The sequence below is a fragment of the Bos javanicus genome, chromosome 6, assembly GCF_032452875.1.
Source record: "Bos javanicus breed banteng chromosome 6, ARS-OSU_banteng_1.0, whole genome shotgun sequence".
Lineage (NCBI taxonomy): Eukaryota > Metazoa > Chordata > Mammalia > Artiodactyla > Bovidae > Bos > Bos javanicus.
Window position 1 is genome coordinate 109113503 of NC_083873.1, and position 14161 is coordinate 109127663.

At 41.8% G+C, this 14161-nt stretch overlaps 1 protein-coding gene across 2 annotated transcripts in view; it reads right to left on the reverse strand.

Annotated features, from left to right (window-relative positions):
• The window catches only part of BOD1L1 (biorientation of chromosomes in cell division 1 like 1), a 55725-nt gene that overhangs the window by 8377 nt on the left and 33187 nt on the right, over window positions 1–14161 (reverse strand). Inside the window, exons 14-22 of one of the 2 annotated variants that reach the window (XM_061420839.1) lie at window positions 13690–13747; window positions 12646–12716; window positions 7745–7817; window positions 6471–6550; window positions 4649–4733; window positions 4219–4289; window positions 3135–3210; window positions 3016–3050; window positions 1720–1765 (exon numbers count right to left, since the gene is read on the reverse strand). In XM_061420839.1, coding sequence (XP_061276823.1) covers window positions 1720–1765; window positions 3016–3050; window positions 3135–3210; window positions 4219–4289; window positions 4649–4733; window positions 6471–6550; window positions 7745–7817; window positions 12646–12716; window positions 13690–13747 — 595 coding nt within the window. Of the gene's footprint in view, window positions 1–1719; window positions 1766–3015; window positions 3051–3134; window positions 3211–4218; window positions 4290–4648; window positions 4885–6470; window positions 6551–7744; window positions 7818–12645; window positions 12717–13689; window positions 13748–14161 lie in introns of those variants that run through there. The other variant, XM_061420840.1, reaches the window with a different exon arrangement.

The window sequence follows — 14161 nt, forward strand, 5'->3', positions numbered from 1 at the left end:
TGAACTTGAGACGGGAAGCTTGGAGTGCTGCAGTACGTGGGGCTGCAGAGTCAGACGTGAGGTAGGGACTGAACAACAACAAAGAGCACAGGCGCCGTTTGACAGGGAGGAAAACGAGGCCTGAGCAGGTTGGCAGGTGCTTTGTTCAGAGTTCCGCAAGTAGCACATGGGCTGGGGACTGGATTCTTAGGACCATACACTTCCATGATGGGATCTAGAAAAGTATATTGGATAAGTCTATCTTAGGTTCTGTATACCTATTCTTTATGTATTTGTTTCCTGTAGACGTTACCATTTTCTGAGAATGTATCTGGTAAGAAAAGTGAAATTTATTTCAATGCACTTAGACGCCAAAATTATGAACATGTAGATTAGACAACTCAACAACTCAGAGGCGAACTTATCAGTAACGAAGACTGTATAGCTGCCATTTCTGAAAGTTCACTATACAAACGATGCCAGAGTTAAAAACCCAGAAAAAGGCCCACAAAGAAGAATCTAGTCTTAAACTGGTCATTGTACCCAGATTCAGAAAACTACTGCTGAGCAACAGCATTAAAACAATCACGCAGCTTAAAATAGAGTCTTTAAAAGGCATTTAACTTATGGAGATTTCTCCTTGTGCGGATTTAAAAATACAATTATGGATAAAAAGATGGTTAAAAACAAAACATTCTTTTTTTTGTTGTTAAAAAGAAAACCTTAACTTTCAAAGAGATAAGAAAAAGTAAAGTATGATCATAAGATCCCACACATAGCTAAATGTGGAAAAATTCTCAAATTACACATTTGCTCTTATCTTGCTGATCAGAATATATATTTCATGATATCACCATGCTATTTATTTGATCCAAAATAGCTGTCATATTCTTTCTTTTTCCCTAATCAACACTTAAAGTCCACCAATGTCTCTTTCTGCTTGTATGTAAAAAGAAAAATTTAAACCATGAAATTAAAATATACACATGGTAAAAATTCTGGAAAATGTAGGCACTAGTGAAAACATGAAATCTTCCTATTATCTCACCAAGGTGGCTCAGACGGTAAAGAATCTGCCTGCAACGTGGGAGACCTGGGTTCAATCCCTGGGTTGGGAAGATCCCCTGGAGGAAGGCCTGGCAGCCCACTCCAGTATTCTTGCCTGGAGAATCCCCATGGAGAGAGGAGCCTGGCAGGCTACAGTTCATGGGGTCACAAACAGTCAGACATGACTGAGCGACTAAGCACAGCACAGAGCTAATCGTTATCAACATTTTGGAATATTTTTTTCTCTCTGGACTGAGGACAAAAATACCTCATCGAAGCAACTTTATTATCTCTTGCATCCTAGCTCTGTAAGCAGTACCAGCTGCTTTCAAAATTCTTCTGCTGAAAACAACAGGCTCTTGGGCTGAAATCTTATCTTCCTGATAAGAGCTCTCAGTCCCCAGGTTCATCTGTTTTTCCCTTAAACAAGTCCAGGAAAGTAGGGTCTGGACGTGGCCGTGCCGCCCCCCTCCTCTTTGAGGCTTCCTGGACTGACAAAGACAAGAATGACTCAGATCACAGGAAAAACCAGCTACTAGAATCTCTCATGGCTACAAGGGCAGCTGCTTTTACCAAGGAAGCCACTCACTTCATTGAGAAACAAGGACATCCTATACCCTCCCCAGCCTGCGGTTCCCCCCGGGCCGCCCCCTTCCTTAGGTCACACACAGAGCAATGCTTTCAGGCACACACCCGTTTGCATGACTTTCAGCTTGCCGCCAGGTGGAGACTGTTCTACCTAAGTTTAAACAAGGAAAAAAGAGAAGTCACTGGTTTGTCATCATCACACAGGAAGTCAATCAACAATGTGAAGAAGGTTCAGGACCTCTGTTTATTATGTAGATAGAATATCTGTAATCTACTTCCTGAAGTGGATTAAATACACGCAGAAAATATGCATACGGCTTCCCTGGTGGCTCAGAGGTTAAAGCCTCTCTGCCTACAATGCGGGAGACCTGGGTTCGATCCCTTGGTCGGGAAGATCCCTGGAGAAGGAAATGGCAACCCACTCCAGTATTTTTGCCTGGAGAATCCCATGGAGGAGCCTGGAGGGCTACAGTCCACAGGGTCGCAAAAAGTCAAACACGACTGAGCGACTTCACTTTCACTTTTCACTTTCAAACATGGATGGCTACGAATCTGAACTCACGGGTCTTTCCACAAGGATTAGGGCTGCCACACGTCTTCCCGTCATGCTACTGCTGCTGTGAGCACTGGAGGTGACAGAGGGCTGCTGTTAACATCCCCCAAACCGGCAAACCATCTTCTGTGTGCTGGTAAAGGCACTCACACCTTTATACGTGGCTCTTTGGTTTAGCTGTCTTGTAAGAATTCTAGTGAGGTAATGATTTCTTCATATCCAGGGAAATGGGAATCTGGAGAGGGTCATGTGACTGGCCCCGTGTCACAGCATCTGGGAGCAAGTCGTCAGTGAAGACATGTCGGTTCTCTTAATAATGCTATCACTGAAACTCATGCATTGAAGTCTTGGTGCAATAATTTTGTTGGGTACATACTTCAGGGTCAAAGATAAAGAACGGTAAAAAAGATCAAGTATTACTACAAACTTTCCTGCACTGAAATTAGTGTCCATTCTAATAAAAAAGGAACTCCATTCAAAGTAGTAAGACAGACACTTTGGAGGGTTCCATAAAGAAGCTGTTATCTAAAAATCACATAAAACAGGTATTTTCTATGTTTTAATCAAGGATGACAAGAAAATAAGTCCCTAGATAATTTTTATACAGCTGATGTGACAGGTGAGGATAGAGTCAAACTAAATTACAATGAATATAATTATGTTTATATGACGTTATTACTAATTAAAATACTATCTGAATGGTTATTTGAGGTTTTATTTTAAAAAGTTTCTTTAAAGCTTTTCAAATATTTAAAAAAAAAAGCTAGTTGAAAATGCTAATATTGCAGTGTACTCTTTCAGGTCAAGAACAGCCAGTTGAAGAGTTCTCATCTTTCGCAGTTACTTACAGTGACAAGGCCAGCATCTGTTTTGCAGTCATCTTCTGAAAAACAGGAAATAGAAATCCCACTTAGAAAATCAGTTTGAAAATATCTTGTGTGTGAACTGAAAGCACACCAATACCTACTTGTTTTTAATGATGTTTCTACAGGGTGTTTACGAGGTCTTCCTCTTTTCCTTTTAATAATTACTGGCTGATCTTCCTAAGGGGGAAAGGGGGAAAAAAAAAGGGAATAAAAAAGTTCTATCATCTATTACACAAATAGGTTGCTTTCTCAAAATGGAATTTAGAGTTCCCTCCCAAGAGGGTTCAAATCCCAGCTCTGTCTCTTAAGAAAACACGTGACCTGGGGCTCATTGGTTTATTTTTCTCAGTGCAGTCGCCTCACCTGAGAAACACCTGTAACTGCGGTTTGAATTCACAGAGCCCTGAGGACTATGAGATAATGAGGTACTGGGAGTGCTCAATGACGGCTTTTACTCTTGTAATAAACATGCGCGTCCACTTCGTGTGCATTTATTCCTAGTCACTTGTGATCAAATGCCATCCCTTACAAAACATAAAGGAGGCCAGTGAGGACAAACATAACTATTAAAAAGCTGTATCAAGACAGGCAAACTTGGCGACGGCTATCTAGAGGATCTGGCTGGGGCACAGCTTGTCTCCCCTGATTTATGGGCCTGCACCTCAGGTCACTGCGTCCTCTGCAAATCCCGAGGGGCCTGGAGCGGCAGAACTGGAGGTCTGCCTCTCCTGCAGCCTCTCAGGAGTCCCTGACCTCGCCCCGTCAGGCTGGGTCCTGGCTGGCACCCGCGGCCGGCGCTCCGCACAGCCTGCCGCTGCTCCGTTTCATCCCGTGGGACCCCAGGGCTCGGCAGCCCTGTTCTCTGCGCTGAGCTGGAGCCTGGCTTGGCTGTGCGAAGCTCCCCGGTCAGGAGGGGACATGGACACTGAGGTACAGATCTGGGCTGAACCCATGGGGCTGACAGAAGGAGGTCTCATACAAATGTTGGGAGAAGATGAAGACACTGAGGACAAAATACATCAAAATGACACTGATAAAGTGCTCTGCGTGAAATGCTGTCCGCGGTACTAAAAAAAGAGCTACTTCACAAGCATTTAAGAACAACTCTGGGTAAGAGCACACTGATGCACTCTGTTTTCAGTACTTGAAAAAACCTGAACAAATAAATATGAAAAACATCTCTACCTGAGATTTTACGGTGTCATCGTCATTCTGCTCTGTCTTTTCACCGGCAGCTTCACTGCTGCTGGATTCGTCTGCAGAAAGAGCAGAGCTCGTTCACTGCCGGGGCCACACTCAGCCTCAGCGCCAGGACGCCCACCAAGGTGACCTAAGTCACCCGCATGCACACAGACTCCGTTCTCAGGTGGACACACTGAAGTTCATAAGCCAGAGTCTGGTTAACCAATAAGCAGTACACTTAGTGTAGAACAGGACCTTGACTAAAAACAATCTCCAAGCCCTGTTATACTCAGCAAGACCACTGTGCTATATGGAGGGAAGAAAGACCAGCAAACCGCAGTTTCAGCTGGCGAAGCCTGGTGAGAGAGGTGCTGACTGCTTTGAAGGATTAGTCTCTTTCAAAACAGTTTAACTGAGGAGATGTCTTACTCACCTTTTTCTTCCATGGCCCTTGAAGCAGTGCTGTCTATCTTAGAACTTGCTTTAGATAACTCTTCCAAATCTCCCGAGTTCTCTTCCTATGGAGAAGTTGAACAGGACAAGAAGCTCCCTTCTCATACCCATTTCAATATAATTACTTCAAAAGTAATTTCCTAGCCTGTTTGTTGGACTTTTTTTTTTAAAGTAACTATTTTGCTGCTTGGCAGACTATACAAAAGGATTCAAATTCTGAAGGCAGAAAAACACAAGATAAGGTTATAAAGCAACAAGGCCATTATTTTTCCTGCAAAACAGAAACTGCTCTTTTTGCTGACCCTGGACTTTTCAAGAGAAGCTCCAAAGAAAGAACTTAAAGGAATTTCCAAGAGATATTTTTCTCTTTGTTGGTCGAGGGGAGGGACCAGAAGAAAGGGATAAAGGAGAAGGAGCCAAAGAGAACTTGTGGTGTCCAACTGGGCTGGTTTAGATAAATGGTCTATCAATGGTTATATTATCTGTCCTTAGTTGCAAAAAAGTTTTGAGCATGAAATAACCAGTTGTTTATACTACAGTATTAATATAATGTATACACAAAATTATACAAAGTAAATTTAAAATCAGAGGACCGTTTTATACATGGAATTTTTAAATAAAAATAATTAAGTCAGAATATATTTAAACTTAACATTAAAAACCTTACATGAAGTTAAAAGTGAAGTGAAAGTCGCTCAGTCGTGTCCGACTCTTTGCGACCCCATGGACTGTAGCCCACCAGGCTCCTCCGTCCATGGAATTCTCCAGGCAAGAATACTGAGTGGGTTGCCATTCCCTTCTCCAAGGGATCTTCCCAACCCAGGGATGGAACCCAGGTCTCCCGCATTGCAGGCAGGTCTTTTACTGTCTGAGCCACCAGGGAAGCCCTACGTGAAGTTTAAGAAAAACTTAAAAGCTACCCTTTAATCTGCCTTGCTCCAAATTAAGGAGTATTGTCTCAAGATTTTTGTTCTCAATAGGTCAGGGGAAGGAGTGGGCTTTTGAAAACCTGTTTCTCTCCTTGGCCATGACCAGCTGAAATTCCTGACAACGTATGACTTCACCTCTTCGGTTGTTAAACTTCCTTTACTGCTTTTTATTTAGTACATCAGTTACGGGGGAAAGGAGACTATAAACTGGCTTCAGTGGGCTGGCAGTCAGCTGAAGATATTTTTGGAAGCTGACTTAATACTTTTGGAACAAGCTGGAAAGAAACAGATTAGGAAAAGAGGGAGAAAGAGAAGATAGAGCAGACTGGAACAGTCAGTAAGCACTGAGTCTCAGCAATGTAAGAATGTCTAGAAGAGGAGAAACCTGGCCTAGAACAAAAGACAGGATAAGAACAGAAATAAATATTTGTGAGTTACTTCCCCAAGACACAAGACGAAAATAAGACCACAGGAAAAAGGACGATGAGTGAGCCGCACCCTCGGACAGTCTGTGTATTAGGGGCTGGAGGTGAGGCAGAGAGAAGCCCGTGTATTACAAATTTACATCACATGTATCACTGTATTTCACTGCTCTGATACAAGTATATCTGTAATAAAGCTTATTATACTTGGGAACAAAGGACCTCAAAGTCTAAAGAAGTCAATAATACCACTGAAAAAGAACCTAAGCAATGATTATATCTAAACTGTGACAGTAATAGAATCTTGCAGTTTATGATTATAAAGTGTAACATTTTTCTTTGAGAGAGTCTAAAAACTATACACCTTTTGCAATAAATACACAGAATACATACACACAGTGATGTAAACAGGCTACCCCTAAAACTTAAATTTAATATGTGGAAAAAATACCTTTGTATCTTGTGGCTCAGTTCCAGAACACTGCCTCTGTGCTGTTTCTATTTTGGAATCCAGGACATCTGGGGTATCGTCTGAAAATCAGTTTAAACAGAATCACAAAGGAATAAAAGCTAAATGAAAAATGAAATGCACAGTTCTATTTCAAGACAGTTTGAGACTTCTTTCTTAGGCTTATGATACAGTGAAGCCAAAGCGATCCTAAATGTATTTATAATGTCATGTGACACAAGCACTGGGCACTGGCCTGGGCCCTAGCAAAGCCGAAAAATAAAAAATCTACAAATGCTTAAATGACTCCAACAAAACAGCAGGTTCTGTGGAGAGGGCTTAGGGCATAGAGTTTCTAGACATACTTTTTAACTTCCTGAACAACTTACTCTCTAAGTGGTATGGCTTAGTGATGAAGACCATGATCTTGGGAATCAGATTTACTTGGTAGAGAATTTCTCAAAATCTTTATTTCTATATTTACAAAATGGCAATAATATCTGACTCACATAGTGATTGGGAATGTGTATGAAGTACTAGAGATAGTACCTAGGTTTGGTATGAACTCAATAATTACAAAACATGTTCCCAACCAAAAAAGTAAAGTATGTAACTATCCATTTTTTCCTCACATATTATTTGTTATTTAATGAGTTTGCATTTTATGTCAGGTATTAAACTATAAAAGTCTCTGCACTGTCCAAAATGGGAGCCACTAGCCACAATGGCTCCTGAAATTTAATTAAAAATTCAAATACAATGAAAAACTCAGCCTTTCATTCACAGTGACTACATTCAAGTGCTCAACAGTCGTGCGCCTTGTAGCTGCCAGTAGACAAAACAAATACGGAACATTTCCACCTCAGTGCAAATTCTATGGGCTGGCATTGTTACAGACTGAGAGAAAATCAACAGCATGAAGCACAGAAGGGTTATTATTACAGGCATGTTACTAGAGTGCTTCACTAGCTCTGTGTGAGGCCTCTGTTTATGACATAAAATAAGGAACTCAGTGGCACCTGGAGCCCAGGTGACAGAGGGAGCCTGGGTTTCTGTGATTTCCAAGGGCTGGGTCTTCGCCGGGAACAATCTAGCTTCTAGATCAAGTCCAGAAAAGACCCTGGAGGGGTCAGGCTGGTCGGGAAACACACGAGACTCAACAGTTATAAACGATTCCTACCCTCAAGAATTTCCTATGCTACTGGCCCACTATTTGGATGTGGAAATTATATGATTTTCAGAGACATTTAAAACAGGAACATGTATATTCTAGATACCTAGTTCATCTTCTGAAGAGAGGTACTGCTTCTTTGTTTTTCTTTTAGGTATGTGCCTTTCTTCCTCTTCAACCTGGAATTAAGAGTGACTATATTAAAGGCAGCAGAACCTGGAACCAATTCTACTTAAATGGGAGCACACTGTATTAGTTTCTAGTCCTTGAGACAAATTTTTTAAAAATCTAGAATGATACTTCTGTCATCTAGATTCAGACTAGACTCATTTCGTAAGCTTGAGTCTTCTTAAAGATTTGAATATAAACCCATAAAAAATATCCAAATCTATTTTTCATTTCATAATGTACTTCAACAATTCTAAAATATGTTAAAAATATCCTCATTTTACCACCTTTGAAGTCAATCTATGTTTTGCAATTGATGGCACGTCATAAATTAATTGGCAGCATTTTTCTGCTCTCTTGGTGGCTCATTAAAAGGCTGATGAAAGGAAGTATATAAGAAAACAGTATCACTTCAGCTCAGTTCAGTTCAGTCGCTCAGTCGGGTCCGACTCTTTGCGACCCCATGAATTGCAGCACGCCAGGCCTCCCTGTCCATCACCAACTCCCAGAGTTCACTCAGATTCACGTCCATCGAGTCAGTGATGCCATCCAGCCATCTTATCCTCTGTCATCCCCTTCTCCTCCTGCCCCCAATCCCTTGCAGCATCACAGTCTTTTCCAATGAGTCAACTCTTCGAATGAGGTGGCCAAAGTACTGGAGTTTCAGCTTTAGCATCAGTCCTTCCAAAGAACACCTAGGACTGATCTCCTTTAGAATGGACTGCTTGAATCTCCTTGCAGTCCAAGGGACTCTCAAGAGTCTTCTCCAACACCACAGTTCAAAACCATCAATTCTTCGGTGCTCAGCTATCTTCACAGTCCAACTATCACATCCATACATGACCACTGGAAAAATCATAGCCTTGACTAGATGGACCTTTGTTGGCAAAGTAATGTCTCTGCTTTTTAATATGCTATTTAGGTTGGTCATAACTTTCCTTCCAAGGAGTAAGCGTCTTTTAATTTCATGGCTGCAATCACCATCTGCAGTGATTTTGGAGCCCAAAAAAATAAAGTCTGACACTGTTTCCACTGTTTCCCCATCTATTTCCCATGAAGTGATGGGACCAGATGCCATGATCTTGTTTTCTGCATGTTGAGCTTTAAGCCAACTTTTTCACTCTTCTCTTTCACTTTCATCAAGAGGCTTTTGAGTTCCTCTTCACTTTCTTCCATAAGGGTGGTGGTGTCTGCATATCTGAGCTTATTGATATTTCTCCCAGCAATCTTTATTCCAGCTTGTGCTTCCTCCAGCCCAGCGTTTCTCATGATGTACTCTGCATATAAGTTAAATAAGCAGGGTGAAAATATACAGCCTTAACGTACTCCCTTTCCTATTTGGAACCAATCTGTTGTTCCATGTCCAGTTCTAACTGTTGCTTCCTGACCTGCATATAGGTTTCTCGAGGCAGATCAGGTGGCCTGGTATGCCCATCTCTTTCAGAATTTTCCACAGTTTACTGTGATCTACCCAGTCAAAGGCTTTGGCAAAGTCAAAAAGGCAGAAATAGATGTTTTCCTGGAACTCTTGCTTTTTCCATGATCCAGCGGATATTGGCAATTTGCTCTCTAGTTCCTCTGCCTTTTCTAAATCAGCTTGAACATCTGGAAGTTCACAGTTCGTGTATTGCTGAAGCCTGGCTTGGAGAATTTTAAGCATTACTTTACTAGCCTGTGAGATGAGTGCAATTGTATGGTAGTTTGAGCATTCTTTGGCATTGCCTTTCTTTGGGATTGGAATGAAAACTGACCTTTTCCAGTCCTGTGGCCACTGCTGAGTTTTCCAAATTTGCTGGCATATTGAGTGCAGCACTTTCACAGCATCACCTTCCAGGATTTGGAATAGCTCAACTGGAATGCCATCACCTCCACTAGCTTTGTTCGTAGTGATGCTTTCTGAGGCCCACTTGACTTCACATTCTAGGATGTCTGGCTCTAGGTCAGTGATCACGCCATCAGGATTATCTGGGTCGTGAAGATCTTTTTGTACAGTTCTTCTGTGTATTCTTGCCATCTCTTCTTAGTATCTTCTGCTTCTGTTAGGTCCATATCATTTCTGTCCTTTATTGAGCCCATCTTTGCATGAAATGTTCCTTTGGTATCTCTGATTTTCTTGAAGAGATCTCTAGTCTTTCCCATTCTGTTGTTTTCCTCTATTTCTTTGCATTGATTGCTGAGGAAGGCTTTCTTATCTCTCCTTGCTATTCTTTGGAACTCTGCATTCAGATGTTTATATCTTTCTTTTTCTCCTTTGCTTTTCGCTTCTCTTCTTTTCACAGCTATTTGTAAGGCCTCCTTAGACAGTCTTTTTGCTTTTTTGCATTTCTTTTCCATGGGGATGGTCTTGATCCCTGTCTCCTGTACAATGTCACAACCTCCATCCATAGTTCATCAGGCACTCTATGATATCTAGTCCCTTAAATCTATTTCTCACTTCCACCGTATAATCATAAGGGATTTGATTTAGGTCATACCTGAACTGGACATGGAACAACAGACTGGTTTCAAATAGGAAAAGAAGTACATCAAGGCTGTATATTGTCACCCTGGTTATTTAACTTACATGCAGAGTACATCATGAGAAATGCTGGGCTGGAAGAAGCAAAAGCTGGAATCAAGATTGCCGGGAGAAATATCAAAAACCTCAGATATGCAGATGACACCACCCTTATGGCAGAAAGTGAAGAGGAACAAAAGAGCCTCTTGATGAAAGTGAAAGTGGAGAGTGAAAAAGTTAGCTTAAAGCTCAAGATTCAGAAAACGAAGATCATGGCATATGCTCCCATCACTTCATGGGAAATAGATGGGGAAACAGTGGAAACAGTGTCAGACTTCATTTTTTTGGGCTCCAAAATCACTGCAGATGGTGATTGCAGCCATGATATTAAAAGACGCTTACTCCTTGGAAGAAAAGTTATGGCCAACCTAGATAGCATATTGAAAAACAGAGACATTACTTTGCCAACAAAGGTCCATCTAGTCAAGGCTATGGTTTTTCCAGTGGTCATATATGGATGTGAGAGTTGGACTGTGAAGAAAGCTGAGGGCCAAAGAATTGATGCTTTTGAACTGTGGTGTTGGAGAAGACTCCTGAGAGTCCCTTGGACTGCAAGGAGATCCAACCAGTCCATTCTAAAGGAGATCAGTCCTGGGTGTTCCTTGGAAGGAATGATGCTAAAGCTGAAACTCCAGCACTTTGGCCACCTCTTGCGAAGAGCTGACTCACTGGAAAAACTCTGATGCTGGGAGGGATTGGCGACAGGAGGAAAAGGGGACGACAGAGGATGAGATGGCTGGATGGCATCACCGACTCGATGGACGCTGAGTGTGAGTGAACTCCAGGAGTTGGTGATGGACAAGGAGGCCTGGCGTGCTGCGATTCATGGGGTCGCAAAGAGTCAGACACGACTCAGTGACTGAACTGAACTGAATGGTCTAGTGGTTTTCCCTACTTACTTCAATTTAAGTCTGAATTTGGCAATAAGGAGTTCATGATCTGAGCCACAGAGAGTTCCCGGTCTTATTTCTGCTGACTGTATAGAGCTTCTCCATCTTTGGCTGCAAAGAATATAATCAATCTGATTTTGGTGTGGACCATCTGGTGATGTCCATGGGTAGAGTCTTCTCTTGTGTTGCTGGAAGAGGGTGTTTGCTATGACCAGTGTGTTCTCTTGGCAAAACTCGATTAGCCTTTGCCCTGCTTCATTCTGTACTCCAAGGCCAAATATGCCTGTTACTCCAGGTGTTTCTTGACTTCCTACTTTTGCATTCCAGTCCCCTATAATGAAAAGGACATCTTTTTTGGGTGTTAGTTCTAAAAGGTCTTGTAGGTCTTTATAGAACCGTTCCACTTCAGCTTCTTCAGTATTACTGGTTGGGGCATAGACTTGGATTACTGTGATATTGAATGGTTTGCCTTGGAAATGAACAGAGATCATTCTGTCATTTTTGAGACTGTATCCAAGTACTGCATTTCAGACTCTTCTGTTGACCATGATGGCTATTCCATTTCTTCTAAGGGATTCCTGCCCACAGTAGTAGATATAATGGTCATCTGAGTTAAATTCACCCATTCCAGTCCATTTTAGTTTGCTGATTCCTAGAATGTCAACATTCACTCTTGCCATCTCCTGTTTGACCACTTCCAATTTGCCTTGATTCATGGACCTGACATTCCAGGTTCCTATCCAATATTGCTCCTTACAGCATCGGACCTTACTTCTATCACCAGTCACATCCACAACTGGGCATTATTTTTGCTTTGGCTCCATCCCTTCATTCTTTCTGGAGTTATTTCTCCACTGATCTCCAGTAGCATATTGGGCACCTACCGACCTCGGGAGTTCCTCTTTCAGTACCCTATCATTTTGCCTTTTCATACTGTTCATGGGGTTCTCAAGGCAAGAATACTGAAGTGGTTTGCCATTCCCTTCTCCAGTGGACCACATTCTGTCAGACCTCTCCACCATGACCCGCCCGTCTTGGGTGGCCCCACGGGCATGGCTTAGTTTCATTGAGTTAGACAAGGCTGTGGCCCGTGTGATAGATTGGCTAGTTTCCTGTGAGTATGGTTTCAGTGTGTCTGCCCCCTGATGCCCTCTTGCAACACCTACCGCCTTACTTGGGTTAGAAAACAGTATGGATATGTCCAAATAATCCTGCAACCTGCTAAATTACCTAATCTTGCAAAAGCATAAACAAGTAACACAGACACAGAGAACTCTTAATACCTATTAATACATTTAATTTCTCATCTATACAGAGAGCTAAAAGCCCTTTGCACAGGAGAAAGCACTATTCGTAAAACATGAAGTGCTTGAGTTTCCTACAAAAACCCACCTCTTTAGGATTTGCTTCAACACTATGACATCTTATGGCTTCTGTGTTGTCTTTTCCACCATTGGATATCTCTGAGTAAGAAATACAAAAGAAAAAAGAAAAAACAAACCCCCTTAAGTATTCACTCCAATACTTACTTTAGGCACATGTGTAGAATGGGAAAGGAAAAGAGGAAGGCACTTGACAAGTGATTGTGGTGTGATCCTTACACAACTACGTCAGGTTAAGTTCCATGATTTCTATTTCTAGAATGAGTGAGCGGGGTTCAAGGAGGGGACAGACTCACTGGCATTTACACGGCAGACCTCAAGGCCAATTTCCCCCAGCTCCTGAGCAGCAGAGCATGAGCAAGTGTCCAAGGAACACAGCACACCATGCATGCAGCTCTCTCTGGAAGTCGTGGACAAGTCACACTTGCACACTAAATGTCCACTAACAGAAGAAGCAATACAAATAAAAAATAACTGTACAGGGGATTAAGACCGCTTTCCCCATTCTTGGAACAGCGAACGAACAAAATCAGTAGGAATAAATACAACTCTGTACTTTGTTCTCAGAACAGAATTATCCCTCTGGAGCTGGCAGTCTCTCCAGCTTGCGTGGAGTAAGGCCTGACTCCCGGGCAATGAGCACATAAGTGTGAGGGCCCTGGTCTGCTATCACACTGAGGCTGCTTGTCGGAAGGCAGCACAGTTTACGCAGCACAGAACCTCCCCTATAAGCAAACCACAGAGGACTATACATTTTGTAGTCACACTGGACAAACCCATTGTGAGGTTCCTGGCAAACTGTAATTGTTATTTAAGGCCAGGGACCATTTATAAGGTTCATGACCTTGAACGAGCCACTGGCCCACTCTCTATGTCTGTTACCTCAACTACAGGTGTGATGCTGTGAACACTCACTTTACTGGATTATATGAGTTACATGATTAAAAATTTGCCAAGTAATTATAATTAGCACAGGGCCTGCCACATAAAAGGCACTTGACAAATGACAATTACAATTAATATTAAAATTATACTACGAAATTTATTAACTTACCTTCTTTGCTATAAAATTTCCCATGAATTTCAGTTGTTTCTGAGCCTGCATTTTCGACCTAAACACACAACAGAAAAGGCTATTTATAGATATTCTTAAAAATCTTGAATATCTAGAAAATACTCTGGCTGTTTGAAGAACACTTAAAGGGACTGGCGAACGTGTTCTTTTAAATCTCACCCAGTTCAAGAGCAGAGGACACCTTCTTTTTGAAGAAGTTTCAGTTTAACAAATTAGCATCCTATTGTAGTTTATTCTCCTTGTCGTTAAAGCAGTTATGGTAAGAGTAAGAAATAAAGAGAGAAAAAACTTTAGAAATTCTCTTCCCATCCAATGATCCTTCATGATTTTCTTTTTAAAAAATGTTGAGGGATTTTGTCAATCTGTTATAAGGTTTCCCTCAGGCAAGCCTTGTCAATTTTACTTTTTTTTGAGGGAAAGCCTCTGAATATCTCTCATGCACGCTCAGTCA